The sequence below is a fragment of the Planococcus citri genome, chromosome 2 (assembly GCF_950023065.1).
Source record: "Planococcus citri chromosome 2, ihPlaCitr1.1, whole genome shotgun sequence".
Classification (NCBI taxonomy): Eukaryota; Metazoa; Arthropoda; class Insecta; order Hemiptera; family Pseudococcidae; genus Planococcus; species Planococcus citri.
The window spans coordinates 24,348,494-24,374,694 of NC_088678.1; the positions used below are offsets into that span (position 1 = coordinate 24,348,494).

The 26,201-nt window shown below is 35.8% G+C and overlaps 2 protein-coding genes and 1 long non-coding RNA gene across 6 annotated transcripts in view; 2 read left to right on the top strand and 1 right to left on the bottom strand.

Annotated features, from left to right (window-relative positions):
- Nucleotides 1-26,201, top strand: part of LOC135835115 (uncharacterized) — a 473,170-nt gene that overhangs the window by 183,012 nt on the left and 263,957 nt on the right. Inside the window, exon 1 of one of the 3 annotated variants that reach the window (XM_065349214.1) lies at nt 15,667-24,149. The exons of 1 other annotated variant lie outside the window; for it this stretch is intronic. In XM_065349214.1, the coding sequence (XP_065205286.1) occupies nt 16,429-17,664 (1,236 nt within the window). In that variant the 5' untranslated portion in view covers nt 15,667-16,428 and the 3' untranslated portion in view covers nt 17,665-24,149. Of the gene's footprint in view, nt 1-15,666; nt 24,150-26,201 lie in introns of those variants that run through there. One more of the 3 variants, XM_065349215.1, reaches the window with a different exon arrangement.
- Nucleotides 1-26,201, top strand: part of LOC135835114 (G-protein coupled receptor moody) — a 267,377-nt gene that overhangs the window by 137,180 nt on the left and 103,996 nt on the right. The gene's annotated exons all lie outside the window — the stretch shown is intronic.
- LOC135835136 (uncharacterized) overlaps nt 1-26,201 on the bottom strand; it is a 194,709-nt gene that overhangs the window by 21,489 nt on the left and 147,019 nt on the right. The gene's annotated exons all lie outside the window — the stretch shown is intronic.

Consider the following 26,201-nt stretch of genomic DNA (forward strand, 5'->3'; position numbering starts at 1 on the left):
CAAGGTGCTAACCTAAACTCGTCGCAGTTCTTAAACGACACGAGTCGCGAATTGACAAGTTTAAAGTACCCTAAAATACAGGAGAGCTCAGGCCCTCGGTTAAAGGTTTTTTATGTCTTATTTAAGGTCATTATTTCGATTAAGTTATTTGTGTTAAGTCTTTTTATTCGTTTATAATAATCCGTTATTGTGAACTTATTATTTTCGTGTACAATACAAGTTCGAGTACATAAGTGCGTAGTTATTTATTCGTTTACTTTCTTATGATAAATAGTTGTGATAATCTCTATTTCGCGCACCTAGCCGGGGTAAGTATTGGTAAAATAGCTTCTGCTCATTTGTCAATTGCGAGATAGGGAAAGCACTAAGTGATCAGCTCTCTGTGCTAATTCCAATTGCTGTGAACTTAGTGTTGCTAGGTAGCATCACTCCATTCAATATTCAAGAGTCATTAATTCTCTCTATAACGACTCTTGCCTATAGATTATTTATCACACTTATTGAGATTCCACTGTAATTGAATCGGTGGGTGCAGAAAGGGAACAAGTCACATTTTTGGATTTTTTTTTCACGGATATAGGGGTTTCAAAGTACAGCGGATCGACTGGGGTTGTCAGATTTCCGCAAAACTGCCAGGAAAGTGGTATTTGGTCGCAGAAAAAGGGCGGATCCGCATTTATGACTTTTTTGTAAAAATTTTTGAATTCCTTGAAAAATAACTAACATTTTTGAGAAGACCATTTTTTATAATTTATGTTAATCTCTGAACTGAAAAATGATGAAAAAATTAACAACTTCGGCAAAAAGTCTTAGAACTCAAGGGGTTTTTGGTCAATTTAAACGAGATAGCAGTCTAAATGATGTACTTAGATGTAGAATCAAGCCCCATTCGTGCCCGAGCAATTTCAAAAAAAAATTGTCGATTGGGTGCAGAAAGGGTTTAAGTCCCATTTGTTTAGGCAGCAACAGCGCCGGCGCACGGGAATATTTTTTTTCCCCAAACAGTGCTAAAAATTGTGTCTTGGGGTCCTCTTTCAATGACTTTAAGCATGTTTACCAAAAATTTTTGATTTTCAAATAAATCAGTTTTTTGTTATTCCTGAAAAGTGCGAAAATGGACTTGTTCCCTTTCTGCACCCACCGATTCAATTAGTTTTAGAGCGGGTGTTGAGGGAGGTCCAATTACACACCTTGATGTTGATAGGTATCTCCCTGAATTCTCTCATGATGATTGATGGTACCTAGCCCCAGTCAAGCTGGCCCAGCCTACATCCAATCCGTGGGATAACGAGTTTTTTGATTTTTCTACTATAAGTTCTTATATGTTGGTTTATTGTAGTAGTGGATTTTTGTGATGATGCAGAATATTATGTAGTGACTCTGGCTCACTCTTCCTTCAATTTTATGCTTTGGAGTTATCACTTCCCCGCATTGTGTGGTTGGGTCAGCAGCATCTCTCTACCTCCAAAGTGGTGGATGAAGTCCCTCACTATCCCAGCAGACATTCTGAGGTCTTGGCTGACACAGTGTGCCAGTGCAAATGAGGGCCCTTGTAGAAATATGTCTTTGTTGGCTTCCTCCAGCGTGAGTATGCCGTTGGACTCGACCGCTGTTGAAGCCATATTTCCTAAACTTCTTCTCCTCATTACTTCTGCAGCAGAAGAGATGAGTCTAGTCTCAACATCACGAAGTGTTGGTTTGTGTATGTCAAGATATTGTCCATATGGGAGAAGATCCCCCACACTGGCAACACTGACTGGGGCATAGAATCGCTCTTGGATTCCACGAAGCACCAGGTATTGCATAGCAGGTATGTAGATACGTGGTCACTGAATAACAGGGAGTATGGAATATGGATGCTCCAGGCCTCCTTGAGTGAGTAACTGTCTCTGGACTGTTGAGATTATCCTCCTGGGTTCAGCTTCCTTTGAGGTCCTTCCCATTGCTTCGATTATAGGGGTTCCTATGGACATGCTCTTTAGATCCAGTTTTCCAGCTTGGTTTCGTTCAATTCGAGGACTGTAAGTTCAAAATCATGCATTTTGACAACCACTACATAATTTATAAAGGGTTAATCTGTTAAATTAATAGCAATAATTGATTAATTTCCGCGTATAATTTCTCATATAATTTTACCTTCATCACGTAGGTAGTAGGTATACGTAGGTAGTAGGTATACGTACTGTACATATGTTCGTTTTGGACCAACATTCGAGTATTTTATGTTAGCAGTACGTTTGGAAACGGTAAATTTGTCTTATTCGTTTCCACGTAAGATAAATTATTTCATCGGTGCTGGCTGGCAAAGCGATAAATTTCCGGTTTAGCGGGGCTACGAACGTCGAGTCCACAATTCGGCACCTATAGACAGCGAGCTTTTCGTTCGGTAGTCGTTATTTAATTAACTTTTTTGCAATGTAACGATGAAAAACACGGTATCGTTGGCAGTAAACAAAATACCTACACAGTATATAAGTACTCGTAGAACGCCGCGTCGGGTCGAGCCACGGTGAGAAAAAAATTAGGTAAATAGCTCGAAGAAATGAAATAATTTTACTGGCTAATGACTCCGCGACATACAAACGTTTTACCCGGAATTGCTCGACAGAGAGAAAAGTTAAGTGAAGTTAAAACTTGTCAAATACATGCTTGCATATCAAAAAGTTTTGGCCGTTTTAACTCGCTAAATGTATTCATTTCGTTGTCTGTAGAAAGCTTTTGTCGTTTATCACGTTAAAGTAATTTAATAGTTTGGTTAATTTCGTTTTGCAATATTTGTAGTGTGTAAGAGCGCGAGCGTTAATTTTATAATATAAATTGTTATCCCTCGGGCGTGAAAAATATAGGTATATCTGCTCTCGTACATATTATACTTGCTGTACTACTGCACTAGTACTGTAAGTATACGAGATTGTTTCAAAACTCATACCCTATGTGTATATTTAAACGAAAGAGTTATGTGCACAACTGCAATGTGATAGCTGCTGAGTGCTGCATGAATACGTAGTTTACACTTGACGACGCGAGGCGACACTTTTCATAAAGCAACTCGACACTGTGTTGAAAAAATTACGACTTTATTTGTCTGAGAGTGAGAGTATTCTAATTATTATCGGAAGATGCAGTATCGTTTCACACGATAAAAGGCCACATGTGGCCTTCGTTTAAGCATTTAACGGGGTGTTTTGTTACATGAGTAATTTATTAAAATATACGCTACAGTACGGTCTGAGATTTTTTTATCGAATGATAATGGCTGCTCGTACGATGGTACTCGATTTAATAATTAACAAAAGGAAATGAAAAATATGTGCAAAGTGCATGCTAAGGGCATACCTACGTACGGTTGAATTTTCAAATTTTATCATCAGCTCTCATGTAAAATGCAACATATACCTACTTTTTTTTCAAAGCCCTAACACGTCAGTGGAACGTAAATTGCATCAAAAGCCACCCTCCTCAATGTCAATTGAGATCAGTCGAATTTGGATTTTCAAAATCATTCTGGTAAAGATTTGAAAGAAATTAAGAACAGAGAAAGATTTCTCATCAATGGAGCTATCGAAAACATTCTTCAATTAGGAATTCATTACTGCGGATCGTGAAAAAAAAATCGAAAGATTTTGATCAAATTCAACAAAAACCTTCGTTCTAAGTTGAAAGTAAAGTAACTCACAAAAATGTTTGCTCTGAAACTTTTCCTGGAGAAGAAATAGAGGACCTTGAAGATGAGTAATTTTTTTTTGAAAAAGGTTAGAGGAGCTAAGAGCGAAAAAACGACGAGTTTTTCCCAAAATGCTCCCTCTTTGAGTTCGAGGCACCTTTGAAGCCAAAACTGTTTCTGGGATAGAGAAATCTTTATTTTTTTTAAACATGAGATTTTCACCATAAATGCTTAGATATGGTGACCCACTTGACGATTACACACCATTTTTCAACTATAATAGGCAAAATTGCAAGAAACTCACCCCTCCTCCCCACCCTCCTTCCCAATAGCACGACTCCGACCCGTCTTTGATTTGATTTTTTACTAATTAGGATTTTTGAAATTTGAACCCCCCTCCCTTTCATTACACATGAAAATACCAATTTTATCGACGAAAAATCATTCATTACCTCAAGTTCATTAATGGCAAAAATATTATTCTTTTTTTTTTTTTTAAAGAAAAAATCAAAAAATTTGATTTTACAATTTTTTTTCTATCGCTGTGGCAGATTTGGCTAAAGTACCTGTACAAGACTCAGTTCTTGAAGTTGAAGATTTACTAAATCAGCGATTTATTTCGCTTGCATAAAATTGTTATTTTATGAAAATCAATGTTTCAAAATTCTGATTCTACGTACGTACGTAATACCTACATTAAAGAAGTGAAATGTTACCTTTATTGGATTTATAAGGGTCATTATAAAAATCCAAGTAATGGATGTACTCATTTGATTTGCTCTCTCGAATAAGTGTGTTTATCTAACCTATAGGAAGCTTCGTTGCATTTTCTAGAACTTACCAGCGAAGTTTCTTTTTCCAATTTTTTAAAATTTTCAATCCTTATAAAAATGGAAGAAATAGGGGGCAGAAATGTTCAAACTCGATTTGAAAAAAATATTCATTTATTTTCAACAAACCAAAAAAAAAAAAAAATGAAAATCTGAATATTTGCACCAATAAAAGCACTCTGGAATATATTAGCGACTACTTTTATTTAAATTCATTTTGGCTCAACATTCCAAAATCCAATTCTTTGCATTTAAATCAAGGACACTTTTTTCATTTTTTTTTTCAAGAATCGATTGTTGAAGAAAAATATTAATGCAGCCATGTTTTAAAAGTTTTTTCCTAAGCTGAAGGAATGGGCCGTACGTACAATTAATCTGAGTTCGCAGGGCCGACTAAAATTTTATTTTAGCCACTTGAAAAACATGTAGGTATTTTTTCAAAACGATGAAACAGAAATCCACTGGAGTCTGGAGGCTCTGGGGCGACTCAAACCCGCTTCCATTTACATTATAGATTTGAGGGAGGAAAATAAGAAGTGAATTCAAACATTAGCTGTCTATTTCGATTAAATTACATTTCGATAATATTCACAACTAGGTACACACGTGAAATTGGAATTATCAAAAATTTCCAAAATAGAAAAATAACAAAATTCAACCCTTGAAATTAAGCATCGTGTGTTTTCATCACAACCAATGAGAGTGGCTCACTACTGGTAACTACACATAAATATAATCATCAAAATAGAATTATGAAAATTATTTTTTTCGATGCTAAAAATTTTCTCTATGCCACTTTTCGAGAGAAAATGTTTTTAATTGTTTTCTTCAATTCCAAAATTTGACATAAAATGGGAGAAATTATTGAATGTGCCTCACTTGCCTTAGATATGATGGTTGAGAATTGGATGAATGCAATTGGAAAGAGGACGAATAGAGAAGATAGGTACATACCAAAAAAAGAAATATCACTATCACATACTTAATGATGATGTTTTGATATTTTCATTGAAATGTGAATACATCGAATTGTTTTTCTAATCTATGAAACAAAAACATCATCTCAACATTATTTTTTTCTAATGATGAATTTTATTTTTTTGTTGCAGGTGAGTTGAAAAAAATTGGAGAATTTCAGAACAGTATGTGACACCAAAAGGTAAATTATGCTGTGGGAGTTCATGCTATAAATATCTTGTTAGGAGCATCACGCCATGTCATAAAATTAACGTTTGCGCTAATACGTAAAATGCATGCATAAGTGTAAATGTGTAATAATGAAAAATAAACTGATTAAATCTAACGTTATATAAGGATAATTTGAAAACTTTGAACGGGTTTTCTATAGTCAAGGGCACACTTTCAATATCTTATTAATAGTTAGAAATAAATTGCAAATGAAATTTTGAGGAATTTTAACTCAGTGTTTTTCTTTGAAAAGTACGTAAAATTTCTAGAACTGAGGAGAAATTTTCGAATACAGCTTTGCAAATTTTTTGGTCACTATTGTAAATTTGAAGAATTCAAAAACAATTGGAAATTTTTTGATTTTTCTGAAATTTCCAATAACGAATAAAAAAATTGGTATCTGTACATAAAAATATGTAGTCCCTCAGTTTGAAAATTTGAGAAATCAAATATCTTTCAGCACGAAAAAAAAATTTAAAATAAGAAATTTCTTAAAATTAGAAATTAACGATTTGAAAGTTTTCAACGACTTCATCGACCCTAGAAAAATGTTTGAAATTAATTTTGTTTTTTTGACTTTCTGGCCCTATATTTCCCCCCCTAAGGACATACCTTGATATTTCTTTTGACCTAATGAAGCTAGAGAAAAACTGAAAAGCGCATTGAAATTAGCAAACATTCGTTGACAAGATTCAGCCCGCACAACAATTGTAGACGTCGACATTTACATCGACTACGTTTTTTTCCAACATATGATGGAAAAGTGATCAATTAATTATTTAGTAGGAATCTTCTGTCCATACAAAAGCCAGGTAAATGAAAATTTTCGAAATTTTCTCATTATTTCTGATACCTCGACATGCCATCTCCACATGTAGATGTAAAATTCGATGCTCGAAATTTACATCTACAACTATGTCGACCAATTTTTCATAATTAAAATTTCTGTTTTAGTGTTTAAAATTTTAGTAAACATTCAAAAATATGATCTTGCTCAATGTGGGAAACAAATTTTTTAGGGAATTCATGAAATTATTCACTTTTCCGCAGTTTGGAGATGTAGATGATATGACGTTGATATTGTGGATGTATTTGTTGATGTCGAATTTTACATCAACATTAACATCGACATGTCGACATGAAAATGGATTAGTTTAGTACTCGCAGATAAAGTATTGCACCATCTTTGATATAAGGGATTTCTGTTGAACTTCTTGATTATACAGACTTTTCGTCTGTACTTCTTCGGAAGTGGACTTTGCATCGATGCTGTTTTCAGCACTAGCAATAGCCACATCAGAAGAAATAATTTTTGGGAAAAAAAATTAAAAATTTTTAAACTCATATTCTATAACTTAACGAAGCAGGAGGTCGACATAAATTTTGATGTGAATGTCGATGTCGACACGAATGTAGATCAACATCAGTCGACAATTACATCGACAATTAGCTCGACACAGGGTCGAAATTCACATCGACATGTGGCATCCAAAAGTGACGGATGTGGATGGGTCGACATTCACATCGAAATTAGCATGGTCATTGTTGTACGGGAGTGTTTGCCAAAAGTTTAATTTCATTAGTTAGGTTCGCCAAAAATTTTTTTTACAAAAAAACGAGTTTCCAATTTCTTTACTCTCATTCGCTTTTTCGTTTACCCCAATTAACAATTTTTACCCCCCTCCCCCCAATTTTTTCTGTGTTTTCAATAGTAGCAACATAGATTCAACGTTTCCTAACAAATTATTAGATAATTAATCATGCCAAAAAAAGTGTCCTTTCCGTTATCATTAGTGTATGCATTGCTTGAAAACATAATTGAGAATAAAATTGAGAATTTATAAAGATTATTTGTGCAAATTTTCAACGAAAAAATTTAATACACGTATTTTTGGACTCTAAAATTCCTGGACCACTTGAACTCATTGTTTTTCACAAGAAACTACTTTTTGGAAATTTTTTGCGGATATAAGTAAGTGGTGAAAAATTGCTGTGAAAGTTCCTGCTCCAATTTTCTGTTTTCATGTCAAGTACTGCTTTACTTAAAGTCTTCAATTTTGTACCAGTTTTTGTTTCATTCGCTTTCATAGAAAACCTATACATATTAGAGGAGTATCAATCATTTATTCATTTTTTTTGGTTGATTGTTCACATTGATGTAATCAACTGTAGAAAGTGTTTTTTGGACAATATTATTCACAAAAGTTCAGAGCCGCAGATTCAAATACTTCCCCAAAAATGAATAAAATTGATATCACACCTTTAAATGGTCGTCAGCGAGCAAAAACTCTGAAAATAGGGGAGGGTGGAAAAAAATTGGAGAACAAAAATTAGTATGGATTTTCTATTTTTTTTACCCGGAGTAGTAGGCGGGTCACTTTGGGGGTCCTAGACTTTCCGGCGCCAACCCAAAGTGTCCCGTCTACTTTTTTTTTTCAAATTTTTTTTTTGCATTTTTATTTTTTACATTTTTTTTTTTACACGGATACTTTGGGGGTCCTAGACTGGACTGGCCAAAGTGCCCTGTGTGTTGACGATGTGTATTTGAACCTAACCTAACTGAGGTGTGTTGACTATGTGTATTTAAACCTAACCTAACCAGCACTTCAAAAGCTGAAGTAGAAAAAAATGACTTGAAAAAATGGTTTTGTCTTTTAGTTTTTCGTATATACTGCACGAACCGTACGTCCTAGCAAAAATCTGATGAGAGTGATCTGAAAGAGAATTGAATTCTCTACAATTTCATTCGCGAGAAATTTTTGTAGGACGCTTAGTTTTAAAACTACAGCTCTTTAAAAGTTGCAGTAATAAAAAAATTGCTTAGTTTTACTGAAAATATGGGCAAATCGATTCTTTTTTCAAACAGAGGGTGTAATTGAAGGCATTTTGAGGGTTTTGTAAAAGCTCTCCAAAAGCTCCAAAAGTTGCAAGTGGGGATATTTTTGGAATCAGCATGACCTCAGCTTTCTAGGTACACCAAAATAACTTTTCAGTAACGGAAACCGAAACATAACTTTATTTCGTTATTTTAGCGTTATGGTTATTTGCCTACACTCATACTCATGCTGACTGCTCAGCAACTTGATTCAAAGCCTTCAAAGGTTCAGAATGTTAAAAGTAGTGAAATGTACTTATATTTATAGTTTTCAAGAGACTGCACTGACACAAATGCTGCATTCTGATTGGTTGGCAGGTTAATACAAACTGACCAATCAGAGAGCAGTATTGGCCAGAAGGTATCCTTAGAAAACTATAAATACAGGTGTAGTATGACAGACTTCTCATTATGCAGAACAGCAGAGCTCTGGTACACAGCTAGTCTATGAGTGTATACCCTACCCTGCATTGTTGAATGGTATACTTTACTACTCTTAGATAAAGTATGTAGCCATGTCTATATAAGGTGGAAAACAGCTCTGCTTTTCAAATCAAGACCAGATGGTTTGAAATTTAAATATTTCATCCTATTCTCGAATGAATTGAGGTCTGGCCCTCCACCAGAGGTATGTAGACTGAAGTCTACCATTTTTGGTAAAAGACCAGGGTTCCCTGGCCTTCCTTGTGGTGGTTAATGATGATCATAAACCATCTCTGGAAGTATGTAGAGTTTCTCTACCATTTTTTGGGAGGTGTGTGGAGTACATGAAGAGAAAAACATAAGATGCAGAAATGATCTGTGAAGGAAAAAAGTTTACTACACAAAACATGTTGGTAAATTTTTTCTGCACGGATTATTTCTGCATGTACTGTTTTTCTCTTCAGTGTACACATGGAGATGCAGAAATGATTTGTGAAGAAAATAATTTACTACACAAAACATGTTGGCAAAGTTTTCTTCTTCACAAATCATTTCTGCATCTACCGATTTTTTTCATATTTTTCCCTCTTATGTGTATATAAGTACTTGTCAGAGTGACAGCTGAAGAGCAAATGATTAACTTGAGCTATGTAACCAGTATTTATAGTTTTTTCTCAACTCTATTTGAGCTATCTGCTTTGTGATTGGCTGAATTTCAACCAATCACAATACAGCAAAATCTTTAATGATTTATGCAGCTGTGTGTGCAGATAAACTTCTGTTTGAAGTGTGCAAGGGAAAAATGACTCTTAGCGATTCAAACAGAAGGGAATGCCAGTGCAACTGTGCTGTGCTGTGATTGGTTGATTGGATTTTTCCAATCAGCCAATCAGAGAGCAGATAGCCCAGAAGGGTCTGTGAAAAAACTATAAATAGAGTTGTGGTGAGAGAGAAAAGTTAATGTGCTCTAGAATGTCTTCCTGCCAACATCTCTTGCTGACTGGTAATACGATGGCTACTACTACTTCAAATGCAGAATTCAATGCAGCTCTTGGAGCTTCTTGTTGTACTGTGGTCAGTCCTTTTCAGGGCTACACAGTACAACAACTGAGTGATGAAGCAAAGAAGAGCACACTTCGTTTTCATCATGCAATGAAAAAAGATGATCTATTCAACTTGTTGAATAGTCATCTTATAGGGAACATTTTCCCTTTTCACTGCAGCTTATTTGATTCAAATAATGCTTGTGAACCAACTGCTGCAGCTGCAGCTCCCATTCAGCCACCTAGTATTGATTACAATCAATACAAAGTGGTTGAGTTGAGGGTTTTGGCAAAGCAGAAGGGAATCAAGAATTATTTCAATATGAATAAACTGCAGTTAGTGTTAGCGTTAGATAATAGTGTAGGTAATGATAATTTTAATTTAGGGGAAATTTTCCCATTTAGTAATAGTTTATTTAATAAATCTGCACCGAGGAATGGTTGGCAACGACCAGGACTTGGTGCTTACTTAGCTAGCTTAGATACTGTAGATTTAAATAGTGATAAAGTAGGGACCAAAAAAAGTTTAAAACGTAAAAAATCGACTTCTAGTGTTAAAATTATTAATAATGTAGGTTCTAAAAAAATGAAATTCAAGTTAGTTGACTATAGTGATACGGAAGATGAAGATGATGCTACTAATCTTGCTGGAAGGCCAGCAGAAGCGATTTCTTTTGTTTCAGGAGTTCCTAGTATTGAAGAAGAATGTCAACAACTACCACCACCACCACCACCACCACAACCTGCAGATAAACTCCAAGATTTAATTGCTGAGATGGAAATCGATGATGATGAAGAAATTATTCAACAACCAGCTACCCAGGATTATGGACTTTACACTAAGGAGGAGACCAGAAATGCTGTAGATGGAATTTTAGCTGAAATGGCTGGTGAAGAAGAAGAAGAACAGGTAGTAATACAGATGGAGATGGAGGTTGAGGTAGAGGTACCAGAGAAAGATACTCTTGAACAAGTTCTTGAGAATATGGAGTTGGGTGATGACTCAATTCCTGAACCTCAACGAGAATTGCTTGAAGAGTTATTCCCTGAGAATCTTTTACCCAACCTTATTGAAGAAGAACAGCCTGAACCGAGAAATGTATTGGATATATTTTTCGGTTCAAATAATGATCCGACACCGTTTTTGGAACCGCATAGACAAGTTGTGGAGCCAGAGATCGATTCTGTGGAGATGTATATAGACCCTCCAGTTGTGAATACTCCTATGGTATCTCGGGCTGATAAGATTAAAGAAATCTTCAGCAGACCCGTGCCGCTGTATCGACCTCATGCACCACGACCTGGTATGCCCAAATATTACCCAGAGTTTCCAAAACCTTGCATTAAAATTACGAATGAAGTGGATCCTCTGGAGTATTTGGTTACCCGAAAACCTACCAGACCCCAGCGCCTTGATAAATATCATAACGCAAGGGCTGGTAGCGGTGAAATTATTCATGGAGATGACAACCCGAATATGATACCAGCTGAACCAAATGAAATTGAAATGGATCAGTTTTTGGAAGATTTGTTGAATGGTGGTGGTGGTGGTGGTGGTGATACGGAAAGTACCTCCTCTAACACCTCAACAATTTCAACCAATGATGATGATAGTTCAGATGACTCGACTGACGATGATTCAGATGACGATGATTCAGATGACGATGATTCAAATGACGATGATTCAGACAGTGGACCAAATGATGACAACCCTGATAGTGACAATAGCAGTGATGGTGATGATGATTCAGATCATGGCAATCCAGATCACGGTATTCAACCAGTAGAAGAAGAAGAAGAAGCTGAAAGAGTATATATTGGTGGAGGTGGAGGTGGTAATGTTGCCAGCACTAGTGCTTCTACATCCAATACTAATGCTCCTACAGTTGACGCTGCTGCTGATGATACCAATAGTGACGACGATGATGAAGATTTACCTCCAGGTACTGTAGCTTTACAATATATCAATGTTACTCTTGTTGATGCATTGATAAGAGCAAAGTTTGGCCTAACAGAACATTCTTATAGAATTACGTTGAGGAAAAATATTGAAAAACTACCTAGAGTTGATCTCATCTCAAGAGCACTGAATGAGATGATGGAATATGCCAAGACAAAATCCGGTTTCATATCTGGTGATTTCATTGACCTTCAGGTTACAAACCCTGCTCTAAATCAACCGATTCGAACAGGTCTTCAAACAAACGACCATGTTGAATCATTGAAGGAGAAGTTGGAACAAATTTTGACTTCGGATGAAACTGTGGATCTTTTTGCATGCAAGTTCCACGTTCAAACGATCAAAATTCCACGGGGTGAAGGCCGAACAAAGATCTTGAATTTGGCCAAGAATAAACATACAAAGACCAGCATCAACCAAATCAAAAATGATGACAAGTTATGTGGTTTACGAGCTGTTATTGTTGGTATGACTCATCATACTGATAAAATTTTGGACGAAACTTTGAATGATTCTCAAATTAAGGATACACGAAAAGGTAAGCCAATTCAAAACAGACTAACCAATAAGTTGCACAATCAATTGGTTGATAGGTATGCTGGTGATGGTTTCACATGTGAAAATGGTTTGACCATAGCCAACATGAAATTTGTTGAGGAATACCTGGATATTCAAATTGTGGTCATTGAAGCCATAGTTAATAACCCTCGAATTTATAGTGGTATTGAAAAAGAAATGAAAATCTACCTGTATAAGGATGGTAATCATTTTGACACAATTAATTCGATGAAAGGGTTTTATGGTAGTGTATACTACTGTGAACTTTGTAATTCAGGTTATCAGAATCCAGATGAACATCCAAACTGTACAGGTGGTAAAAAGTGTAAGCTATGCAATGAACTTGTACACAGCGATGTGAAACGTGTTCTTTGTACAGACTGCAACCGATATTGTGTCAACAAGGACTGCATGAAAAAACATAAAGAGACTGTCTGCAAAGAAGAGTTTAAATGTATTGGTTGTAGTAATGTTGTTCAGCGTTCAGATGTAGACCATAAATGTGGTTACTCCGAGTGTGGGAATTGCAAACAACATGTTGATACAGCTATACATAAATGCTTCATGAAGGACATTCCTGCTATGGGTGGTAGATGTGCATATAAGTGTAAGAATTGTGGTCCCAGCTGGTGTACAAGGGAAAACAAACGTTGCACTTACACCGAAAAATATATATTTTTCGATTACGAGTGTCAACAAGAAACAGGCCAACATGTACCTAACTTGATAATTACACGTGATTTCAACAACAACATACGTTGGTTTGAATCGAACGAAGAGTTTTGTGCATGGCTTGTTGATAAACAGCACAAGGACTACACTGCAATTGCACACTATGCCCGAGGTTACGATAGTTATTTCATTTTGCAATATTGCATAAAGAATACAATTGAACCAGAAGCAATTTTCTCAGGTAGTAAGGTGATGATGCTGAAGATTGGACCACTAAATTTACGAATCATTGATAGCCACAACTTTATTGCGTCACCACTGGCAGATTTTCCAAAAACTTTCGGATTGACTGAGTTGAAGAAAGGTTACTTTCCTCATCTCTTCAATACAAAAGAAAATGAAAATTACGTGGGAGACATTCCAGCTGCACATTATTACTGTCCTGACCGAATGAAAGCAGAAGCACGCAAAGATTTCCTCGACTGGCACAAACAAAAGGCTGAAGAACATTACCAGTTCGATATGAAAAGTGAACTGTTTCAGTATTGTAGTTCAGATGTTGATATTCTGCGCCGTGGATGCTTGAAATTCAGGGAGGACTTTTTGGATAGTGGCAATTTGGATCCATTCTGTTATACCACCATTGCTAGTGATTGTATGGCTTTGTATAGAAGTAAATACTTGAAGCCTAATACAATAGCTGTGGACAACAAGGAGTTTCACGATCAGTTTTCTAAGGTTTCAATATCTTGGCTCAACTCATTTGACAATCCTAATATTGTTCACGCTAGCAATGGAGGTGAGAAACGAATATGTGGAGCTAAAGTTGATGGCTTTGATTCCACATCCAATACAGTTTACCAATTCCACGGTTGTTTCTGGCATGGATGTCCTGATTGCTTCGATGAAGAAACCACTAACCGGGTGAATCACGAATGCATGGGTGATCTATACCAGAAAACTGTGGAGAGAACGGAACAGCTTCAAAGAGCTGGGTACACTGTAGTTGAGATGTGGGAATGTAAATGGAAAAAAACTCGCGAATACTCTAAGAACCGTTACTTGATCAACAACCAAGTAATAGAGCCGCTGAATCCACGTGATGCATTCTTTGGTGGGCGTACGGAAGTCTTCAAATTAAAGAAGACAGTTGATGGTGTTGATGGAAAAATCAAGTATATAGATGTCTGTTCACTGTATCCGACCGTAATGTATTATGATCCGTATCCAATTGGACATCCGATGAAGATTTTGAATCCGCCATGTTACGATCCGAATTGGTTTGGATTTGTTAAATGCAAAGTCCTACCACCTCGTGATCTCTACATTCCGGTTCTTCCATGTCGTGTACAGATGAGCAAGAGTGAAAAATTATTGTTCACTATATGCGTGAAATGTGCCATTGATAATCAGCCTAGGTGTACCCACACAGATGCAGAACGTGAATTTGTAGGTACTTGGTCCACTAGAGAAATGAACAAAGCTATTGAGATGGGTTATGAAGTGCTGGAAACATACGAAGTGTGGCATTTTGACAAATCAACTGATTTGTGGAAAGACTACATTACCTATTTCTTGAAAGTGAAATTGGAATCTAGTGAGCACTCATATCCAACCAAAGAAGCTTATGTCGCAGCTGTGAAATGTGATCAAGGTATTGATTTGGATATTGACAAGATTGCCTATAATCCAGGAAGAAGGGCTGTGGCCAAATTATGCCTCAATTCACTTTGGGGTAAATTTGGACAGCGAGACAACATGGGTAATACCGAATACTTAACGGATCCATGTCGTTTCTATAAAATTCTCCTGGATGATAAGCTGACAAATGTTCATGTGTTTCCATTATCTGAGGAAATGGTTCAAGTGAATTACAAATTCAAGGATCAATACGTTGAACGCAACTATAAGACCAATATTTACGTTGCAGCTTTCACAACTGCTAATGCCCGGCTTAGACTTTACGATCAGTTGTCAAAATTAAATGAAGCAGTTCTTTATTGCGACACTGACTCGATAATATATGTAGACAATGGAACCAATACCGTGACAACCGGTGACTTGTTGGGTGAGTGGACTGATGAGCTGAAAGGAGGTTACATTACCAAATTCATAGCCTCAGGTCCTAAATCTTACTACTACAAGACAAACACTGGTAAAGAATGTCTCAAGGTGAAAGGTTTCACTCTACACTATACCAATGCGAAGAAAATCACCGGATCCGTCATGGAACTGATGATTGATAAGGAATTTCCAAACGTGATCACTGTTGATAAGAATATTGTTCGAGATGTGAAGACTAAGCAATTGGTCAACACTGAACAGACAAAGAAGTTTGGATTCAACTTTGATAAACGTGTGATTTGTGATAATTTTGACACGGTTCCTTATGGTTACATTGCTTAGTGAAAAGTTGAATGATTATATTACAACTGGTAATGGATAAACGTAGATTGAAAAATTCGATAACAGTGATCAATTTTGACAATCAAGTTAAGAAAAAACAACGTAAAGCAGAAATGTTTCCTGATGTGATCCGTTGTGGTATGTTTGGGCCTAGTGGTTCTGGGAAATCAAACTTGCTTCTTACCATGTTGGTACACATGAGACCATACAAAAATTTGTATCTATGCTCGAAAACAAGTTACCAGGAAAAGTATGGAACACTGCGTGAACTCATAGCTGGACACAATAAAAATAAGAAAAGTCGAAAGCAAATGATTAATATTCAAGAACTACAAGTTGAATCTCTTCCTGAACCTGAAGATTTGGAAATGGATTCCATTGTGATTTTTGATGATGTGTTGACTGAAAAGCAAGATAAAGTTGCAAATTTTTTCCTCAGAGGCAGACATCGCAATATTTCTTGCTTTTACTTGAGTCAAGCGTACACAAAAATACCTAAAAAGAGCGGCATACGTGAAAACTTCAATTATATAATTCTGTTTAGGCAGGATTTAGTGAATTTGCGTCAAGTTTATACTGAATATGTTACAGATGTCACTGTTGAGAAATTTCGTACAATGTGCAACAATTGTTGGCGTGAACAGTTTGGTTTTCTGGTTATTGATGTTGAGAGTGATGAATGCAAGTATAAAAAGAAGTTTGAAGAAAGTATAAATACCTGAGACCTAATTTGATAAGGTATACAGGAAATTGGTTCAAAAAAAACTATACATAGAGGTACCTAACACTGATAAGTTATTATCATTACTATGGCACCCGCTAATGAAAATTATGACAATTTCTTCGAACGTTATGATTTTTATGACTATAGACCTCCTTCATCTGAGAACATTAACCAACCAGGTGGGGAGTTTCCCATTACAGTTTATAATGAAGATATCATTACTTTACCTTGTGAAAGTAGACTTGTGTTTACTGGTCAAATCAGTGTAAATACCGTAGCCACCGATGGTACTGCTACAGCTGTCACCAGCATCGATACAAGTAAAATTGATTTTGATCTGAATGGTATTTTACATCGATTTGAATTCATTGAATACAAAGTTGGCGAACATAAAGTTGATGATATTCGTAAACCAGGTATTTCAACAACCATGAAAGGTCTTGCTTCATTCAGACCAAATATGGCTCAAAGTCTTTCTGGTTGGAATATTTATCAAGGAGCAAAAAGTCTGATCAATAGTTCGGGGTACTTTGCAATTATTAAACCTCTTTCTGAATTGATGGGTTGTTTTGAAGATTATCGTAAATGTCTTGTTCGTGTACCTCAAACATTGATTTTTCATATCAGTACATCGTCTGACAATAATTGTTTTTACTCAAAGGAGGGTACAAAATACAAAGTTTCTTTCAAATTCACAGACATTATTTGGCGTATGCGCCACATAAAGCTAAGAATTGATAAAGAAGCCAAACTTCGCAAAGAAGTGTTGACCAGTACAAATTATACAATGCATTTCCGTCACTGGTTGTATCAAAGCACAACTTTACCAGTTGGGACAACAGAATATACGTGGGATGTTCCTGTTTCTCATTCTAAAGTTAAGTATGCTATAATAGCTTTTCAAAAAGATGTTGTGGGAAAACTTGACAAACAAATGGGCAGATTTGATTTACTAAATGTTGAAAATGTGCAGTTGGAAATCAACAACTACTTACTGTATCCAAAGGATCGTTTGAACCTCAAGTATGCAGAAAATAAATGTGGTAATATTTTTGAAATGTTCAAAGCATTCCCTAAATCTTACTACAATCGATTAGAAGAAGATCCTGTCTGTGATTACATCACATTCCTAACGGATTTTCCAATGATCATTATTGACTGTTCTCATCAACCTGAAGTGATCAAAGATTCGTTGATAAATACAAAAATTCATTTCAATTTTCGAGATGATGGTTTTCCTGACAAAGGAATGGTACACCTACTTATGATTATGGATTGTAAGGCAGTTTACAATCCTCTAAACAACCAAGTTATCACATAGAATTGATGAATGAAGTTTTTTCGATATTTTATTTTTTCAAGATGGCATTTCAGATTTCATTGACTGAAACTTCTTCAATTTTTGATTTTGAATATGCGGATGGTATAAAGTTGAATGGACCTTATGAGGTCTGTTTGAAAAGTTTTGTGACTTATAACAACATACCCAACATATCGGAAGTGAATAACAATATAACTTTTGTGGATGTGGATAAGGATAATGAAATTCCTCTGGCTGAGTTTATAGAGATCCGAGACACAAACAATAATATTATCAATGCCAATGCTGAAAGTCTCACTTATGATCTTCCAAAAAAGATAAAAGGAGTATATCCCTTTACTGTACCCACTGGTACATATGAGATTCAAGATATTGTTAAATATATTGAAAATTTGGATAAAATTAAAAACAGTGGTACCTTCTTGAGGTTAAATAAGAACACATTCAAAATGGAAATCAAAAGTCCTTTGCATATTGATTTCAGACCTGCAAACTCAATTGGTCGAACATTGGGCTTTAGTCCTAGACTTTTGGCTCCCAATGAACTGCATCGTTCAGATTTACCTGTGCAGATTTTTACTGTGCACACCATCAAAGTTAAATGCAATTTGATTAAATGCAATGTTGATAATCTGAAGCGTAATGACAATACACTTTATGAATTTCCATTAAAAGTTGAAAGTGGTGAGAAAATCATTGAAAGGCCTATTACGTTGTGTTATTATCCTATAGTGAGACTAGATAGCATTTATCAGCTGCATTTGAGAGTTGTTGATCAAAATGATAGGTTGGTTGATTTTCAAGGTGAACAAATTGCAATTACTTTGGGTTTTCAACCAACTAGATGAAAATCGTTAAATAGAGGTCCATGAGCCTGTTGATATTCTAATTATAATGGATGATAAAACAATCAGAGATTATTTGGAATCTGGTAGAGCTCTGAAACAAAAGTTTGAAGAAATGAAATTTGGTAAACTAACCAAACGTATTCAGTTGGAAGAAAGGTTTAAACCAATTACAGAATCATTGCAAACTTTGAATGAAAATATGACAAAGTCTATACAAGTGCAGGGAGACAAAGGTATTCCTTTCATTTTGAATGACTTATTAAAACCAGGTAAAAATATTGATAAACACTTTGGTGTAAGAATTGAAAATAGAGGTTTATTTGTTGGTAATTCCCAATTAACAATCACACCTGATAACAATATTCTTTTGGAATCAGATCAAAGCTTGTATAAAGGTACTACTGGTCTTTGGGAATTACTCACTGCTGAAAATCCTCAACATTATGATGCTAGAGATTTGAGCAATTATGAACAAATTGTGTTACGTTCTTATGCTTATAGGCGTAAAAATGATAGACATAGCCCATACTATAAAGCTACAAATACTAACAAGTATAGAACCTTAATCAGGCCAATGCTAGTAAAGTACCACATTATTAAACAACAACAACAACAACAACCTCTGTCTGTAATAAAAGAAACTGAAACTGACGATGAAGATGATGAATTCTATGATACCTCATTTTATGAGGATGAAGATCTTAAAAAAGGTTCTGGATTGCATAAATTTAATACAGGGCAACCTGTGGAGTATGTTCATTGGAATACTGTTGATGAATTAGTTGAAAGACTGTGTCATTTGTGGGGTGAAATACAATCTGGCAACACAAATCCTATTTTACTCAATGAAATAGTCAACATTATTCAGGAATTCAAAGAACTTTGAAAAACGTTATATAGACTTATGAGCAGAAGAAAATTCATTATTTTAAAATGGATTATCGTTATCAAAGATATCTAAGATGCATGGAGGTAATGCCTGAGCCCGTAGGTACTTCTAGTCCTATTTATGGCAGAGGTATTATCAATTCTATGATTAATAATTTACCATTTGAAATGCATATGCCTGGCTACAATTATTTAGGTCCTGGTACCAAGCTTGAAAAGAGATTGAATGCAGGCAGCCAACCAACAAATAAACTTGATGAATTAGCTATGAATCACGATATAGCGTATTCAAAGTCTAAAAATTTGGATGATCGTCATGCTGCTGATTATGATTTACAAGAAGGAGCTTGGAAACGTGTGTTGGCAGATGATGCAGGGTTGGGAGAAAAAGCAGTAGCATGGTTAACAACTAATGCCATGAAAGCTAAAAGAGCTTTAGGTGCTGGCTTGCTAACAAAGTACCCTGTATCTCTGGAACCAGCAGAGCAAGAAAAACTTGCAGCAGCTGTACAGGCACAGAAAGGTGTTTCCTTAAAAGTTAGTACTATACGTACCAAAGAATCTGTGATGAGTGAGTCCTACTTACCACTAACAAAAAGTCAGATTGCAAATCTTAAAAAAGGTGGCAGTGGTAAGAAAACCATTAGATTATCAGCTGCTCAGGTTGAAAAGGTCAAGTCTGGAGGTTACCTTAAAACAATGCTTCAGTATGGTCCTGCAGCCATAGGTGCTGTTTCTGCTCTTGTTGATCTTTTCAAAAGTAAGGAAAAAGATGGCAAAGGTGTTTACATCAACAAGAAACCTAGAGGTTCAGGAGTTTACATTAATAAAAAACTAAAAAGTGGTGAAGGTGTTTACATTAATAAGAAACCTAAAGGTTCAGGTGTTTACATCAATAAAAAACCAAAAAGTGGTGAAGGTGTTTACATTAACAAGAAACCTAAAGGTAATGGTCTTTTGGATGAACTTCTAAAAAAAAAAAAGCTACTCCATTGAATAATTTGGAATTGACAGAGTATGCCATTCAATTAAAAATACCTTTCTTTAGAGGTGTATTCATGCGTGATAAGTTACCAACAAAAATTTTAAATAATGAATCTGCTATTGTGAATTTAGATTCAAGCTCTGGTCCAGGTACTCATTGGGTTGCATATGTGAAACGTGGTCAAAATGTAGAATATTATGACTCTTTTGGTGTTGCCCCACCAGCTGAACTACTTGTTTACTTTGGAAAGAAAGCCAAGGTAATTTATAATTATGAGCAAGATCAAAAATTAAGTCAAGTCATTTGTGGTCATTTGTGTTTGAAGTTTCTACATAAATACATATGATTTCAAAACTTTGATATTTGAAAAATGGATTTAGCTCTTGAATTGCACAAACCTGTGATTAAAAAATTTAAAACGCGCCAAATCATCACCAAAGGTATTGATCACATTTGGCAAGCTGATTTATTAATCATGACACAGTATAAAAAAGAAAATGATGGCTACACCAATATTCTGAATGTTATAGACTGTTTTAGCAAATATGCTTGGTGTATACCTCTGAAATCAAAGTCTGCCAAAGATGTTACTGAAGCATTTCGAAAAATACTCAAGGCCAAAAGACCTAATCGAAAACCTAAATTGCTGCATATTGATCGTGGTAAAGAATTTGTAAATTCTACTTTCAAAAAATTGTTGAAGGAATATAACATTACCATGTACCATACATTCACTGAGATCAAAGCAGCCATGGTAGAAAGATTTAACAGAACATTAAATGAGAAAATGAAGCTACATTTCGAAGTTAACCAAAATCATCATTGGATAAAAATTCTACCAAAGCTTGTTAACGAATATAATAAACACGACATACATAGATCTATAGGTATGACTCCTGCTTCTGTTACAACAAAAATAGAACCAGTAGTTTATCAACGTTTGTACGGGTTAAAAAAATTTAAATTACCAAAACCTACACTTAAAATAGGCGATCGTGTTCGAATAATTGCTTACAGATATACATTTGCAAATAAGTACTCGAGAAGATGGACAAAAGAAATTTTTATAATTGATAAGGTACACTATACAGTACCCATAACATATACCATAACAGCTTTGGATGGTGAAATAATCCGTGGAAAGTTTTACACTCAAGAGTTACAAAAAACAAAATTTTAACTATAAATAGAGGTATGGATGCTGCTACTGCTCATTATTAAAATGGGTTCGGTACAGATACCTTCTGTTCTACGTGCTGCTGTATTAGGATCTGTTGATAGAGAGATTCAGGAAAATGTGCTGCAAAAAATATTGAGATTCAAAAAATACTATGGCCAGATCTTCATATGTTCTACAAAACCAAATATTTTCAATTTGGACCAAAATGTGTTGACTTTCACCGATATAGGAGACTTACCAAAACCACTGCCACCAAATTCAGTGGTAATTCTGGAAAATATAGCTGCTTGTAAATCTCTTAAGCGTCTCATTAAACAACAGAATGTTTCCTGCATTTACTTGTGCAAAACGTACAGAGAATTACCTTCAGATCTAAGTTGGCCTCTCAATTATGCAGTTCTATTCCAACAGTCTGAAACTGATATTGCACAGTTTCATTCTGAACAAATTTTTGGTATGTCCTCTGCTTTATTTGCAGATCTGTGTGAATTTGTTTGGGATTCCCCTTCTTCAGAAAAAGATTATCTGGTAGTTGATATTTCCAAGTGGATATATATGAAAAATTTCAGGTTTTCGGTTAGGCTTCCTGCGCATGCGCAAATCATACCAAAAAAAGTATAAATACAACCACACTAACAGTTGGTCGTCATTACATCTCTAGCAACCATGGCGAACACATCTCGTTTTCGTGCTATCATCATGGCTATTGTAGAATTATTCTTGTTATGCGTACGACTCTTCAGACGTTCTCATAATATAGATATTCAAGAGCTGCATCCGTTCGATTGGGAAGCTGGTGGTGATTATTGTTGTCTGAAGCATTGTTTCAATACTGCTATGATTACTACTGTTGTTGATGGTCTAGCTTGTCGGGTGTGTGGTTCTTTTTGCATCTGCTACTGCAAATGTGTAACCTATATGGAGTGGCTTCATCGAAAGAAATTACAACAACGTCTCATTGAAGAAGAACTGAAGAGAAGACGTAAACACCCTGAATGCCCAAACTGCAAATGCTATCCCAAACATCTATAAAAGACACTACACTGGCTATTGTCCTTAATTCCAATATTCGATTTCGATTTTGATTCTGAAGCTGAAGATTAGCACTGTGTACCAAGTTATCCCCACCACAACAAAAAAAAACCCTTTTCAGGGCTATAAATACAAGTACAATAACATCTGAAGCTCATTTATGATCATGGCTTTTGTACCGACAACACGTTGCAGTTCCTGCATGCCTCTGTATCAACCAAGTTCGTTACTACTTTTGTGTGGTAATAAAATTATTGATTGTATCGAGTCAGTAGAGGATATCAATTCTTTACATCTACCAAATACATTAAAAAGTCAACTGGAAGAGTTGGTTCCAGAAGTAAGTTCAGAATCAGACTGTCTGGGGTGTGGTAGCAGCTCGGAAGACAGTGATGATGGTGGTTGTTGTGGCGGTGGGGGTGGTATTGGTGGGGGTTATTTTGCATGCAATCTTTGTTATGCAGACAAACGTTCAGATTGTGACTGTTCAGTTTGCCCTTGTTGTCGTAGGAAAACACCAGAGTATAAGGTAGCCTGTGAAAACGGATACTGTAACAGGTGTGATTGCAAATGCTGTAAATTTTGCAAGTGGTGTAAGCGAAAATTCTGCACAATTTCCTATACTTGTGCTAGCGATTACTGTGTCTTATGCCACTACTGTCTCCCCCACCCTTGCAAATACCCAAAGGCCTAGTCATAAATACGAGTGTTTAGTCACTTACAAGTCATTCTTAATTAGTATGCCGAACTTAGTAGACCTAGCTTCAATGACTTCACTAGTGCAAATTGATTGTGCAGCTAGTCCTGTTAAAATAACCTACCATCCAATGGCTCTTCAACTGCAAGCTGCAGATAAAATAATCGACAACATCAACTCACCATTGAAAATATTACAACTACCACTGCCCAATATTATAATTGAGCACTTGGTAGAATTATACATCAAGTACCACGATGCAGGCTACTTCAGTATGGATGAAGAAGACTACGATTCCGATAAGTTCCGCAAATTACCCCCACCACTTTCAGAAATGTATAAATAGAGCTACACCAACATCTCCGAGTCATTATACATCTGACACTCATACACGATGGACGTCTCTATCAAAAACTTTAATGATGTCAACGAGAAGAAGCCCTTTGAAAAATTTACCAACTTTACCATTGGTACTACTTTCAACGTTAAAACGTTTTTCAAATGCAAAACTGTCTACGGACAATCGGTTGTTGTCGAGACAGATGAATATCTGTTTCACTTACCTTCTCGGTATACTCACCTATTCGATACAGATGAGAAGTTGCAGGCTTGGAAAGAAGAAAAAAATCTCCGCATCACTTACACCGATCTGCGCGGAAAATCAGTATTCTTAACGCTACACCAATCTTCTTAAGTTTATAAGTTTGTTAATTTTTATAATTGTAAAAATAAAAAAATGTAAAAAAAAATATAAAAATGAAAAATGTAAAAAAAATATAAAAAATAAAAAATGTAAAAAAAATATAAAAAATAAAAATGCAAAAAAAAAATTTGAAAAAAAAAAAAAAAAAAAAAGTAGACGGGACACTTTGGGTTGGCGCCGGAAAGTCTAGGACCCCCAAAGTGACCCGCCTACTACTACCCGGTAAAAAAAAATAGAAAACCGGGCTTGATTCGTTTCCTATTTTTTTACCTCCTCTAAAATTTTTAGAAAACAATTTTGATGAAAAAGAACTAGCTCATCTGATAGACCACAGTGTGTAGAATTCAGCGATGTACTCATGAACTCATTTTGATGGAAATTACTTAGTGCGACCCATCCTTAAAATCAAAACTCACTTTTTAAAAATTTTGTTAAGAAAATCGACTAAAATTCACATCACATTTTTCAAAGTCCTCCTGAACCATGAATATTGAATGGAAAATGCAGTATTTCAAGGGCATTGTGTTCCAAAAGATGTACAAAACAAGTTAATATGGTTTTCAAATCGATTCATGACTTTGTTGGCTTATTTTTCAGAAAATTCTTGGGGGGGGGTAAAAAAACTAGAGAGGGTAAAAAAAAACCGGGCCGTTACCCCTACTTTCATTGTTGATTTTCCTCCAATTGAACGTATCAACGAATTTCAGATTTTCAGGATACAAATACATAAACTTTTGAGGAAGAGAATGGAGATAGGGCTCTAAAACTCACCAAACTTGAAATTCTTAAAAAACGTATCCATTTAGTCATCGAACTGTAGATAAACCGACTTTTTCGAATATTTTCCAGCATGCAAGATGCATATTATTCTAAATAAACTCTATTTGAATGATCAAAACGTTTATTCCTAGATATGTAGTTTAAAAACATAAGTTTTTTCGCAATCCCAAGACACGAGTTTTCTCCAATTTTACACCACTACAGTGCCATAGCAAAGTAGCAAACTCACCCACCACATTAATATTGAACGAGTCACATCACGTGTAAGAAATCACGTTCGATATCGAATAACTTTACTCTCAGGGATTAGAGAATTAGCAAAGCAACTTACAATTACACTTGTGTGGTTTAGGTTGCCGCGCCATTACTTGGAAGGCGATGAACTACGACCCAAACACCCGTATAATCCGGCTGATAAAGTTTAGCGAGAAGTCGATATTTTAATCCAAAATGAGTCAAGTATATACGAGTATTTCATAGAGTTACTGCACCTTTCTAAAACACACCATGTTTCTATGTATGTAGTTGTGAGAACACTCGGACCAGCAAAGTTGACGATATTACCTACCTCATCGAGAAAAAGAGAGGAGACCATTTCTTTCCACTCTTATGTTAACTCGAACACGAATGTACAACAAAGCACCCCTAAGTGAAGTGAACACGACAGCCAAAGGAAAAAAGAAACAGAAAAAATAAGGAAGACAACAAAAAAAAAGAGAGGGAAACAAGAACGAATAAACTAAAGAGGTCGAGCGGGTAAAAATTGAGCAACTAGAACGTTCCAATAAACGTCATCGCTACTTTAGCAAAATAAACCTGCTGCAGCCTATTTACGTCTGTACCATTATGAGAAGACAATTTATCAAAAACAATGTCCCTTTATTTCAATCTACTTCGAATACTTTACTATATACCGCCACCAACGCAACTCGATGGGCGCTTTCTGCGAGTGAATAAAAAAAGCATAAAATGCTTTATACGTTTCAATTTTTACGAATTACGGTACCACCGTCATCGTCATCGTTACTACGTATACGTATACGAATGAATCGTGTACGTATAGTAAGAGAGAGTCAAATGTGTGTATTTGTATAATATGGCATGAAAGAAAACCACGCTCGATGCTCGACTCGACTCGGCGTATTCCGAAAGGAATTTGTGTGTATACTAAATCGCGACACAAATTCGTCCGATATTACCGCAAACGATGTACCCGGATATGAGAGATAGGATTACATTATTATTTTCATCATTTAGGCTTTTCTTTTTCTCATTTCGCCTTCGCCTTTTCGTCTTCGTCGTCTCAATCTTTCTCTTTCTTTTACATCTAAAAATGGTGATGGCGAAACGCCGAACGCGCGTAGGCGAGGTACATATAGCGAGAGTAATTCGTTGCGAGTCGCAGTGAAAAAAATTTCATTCGC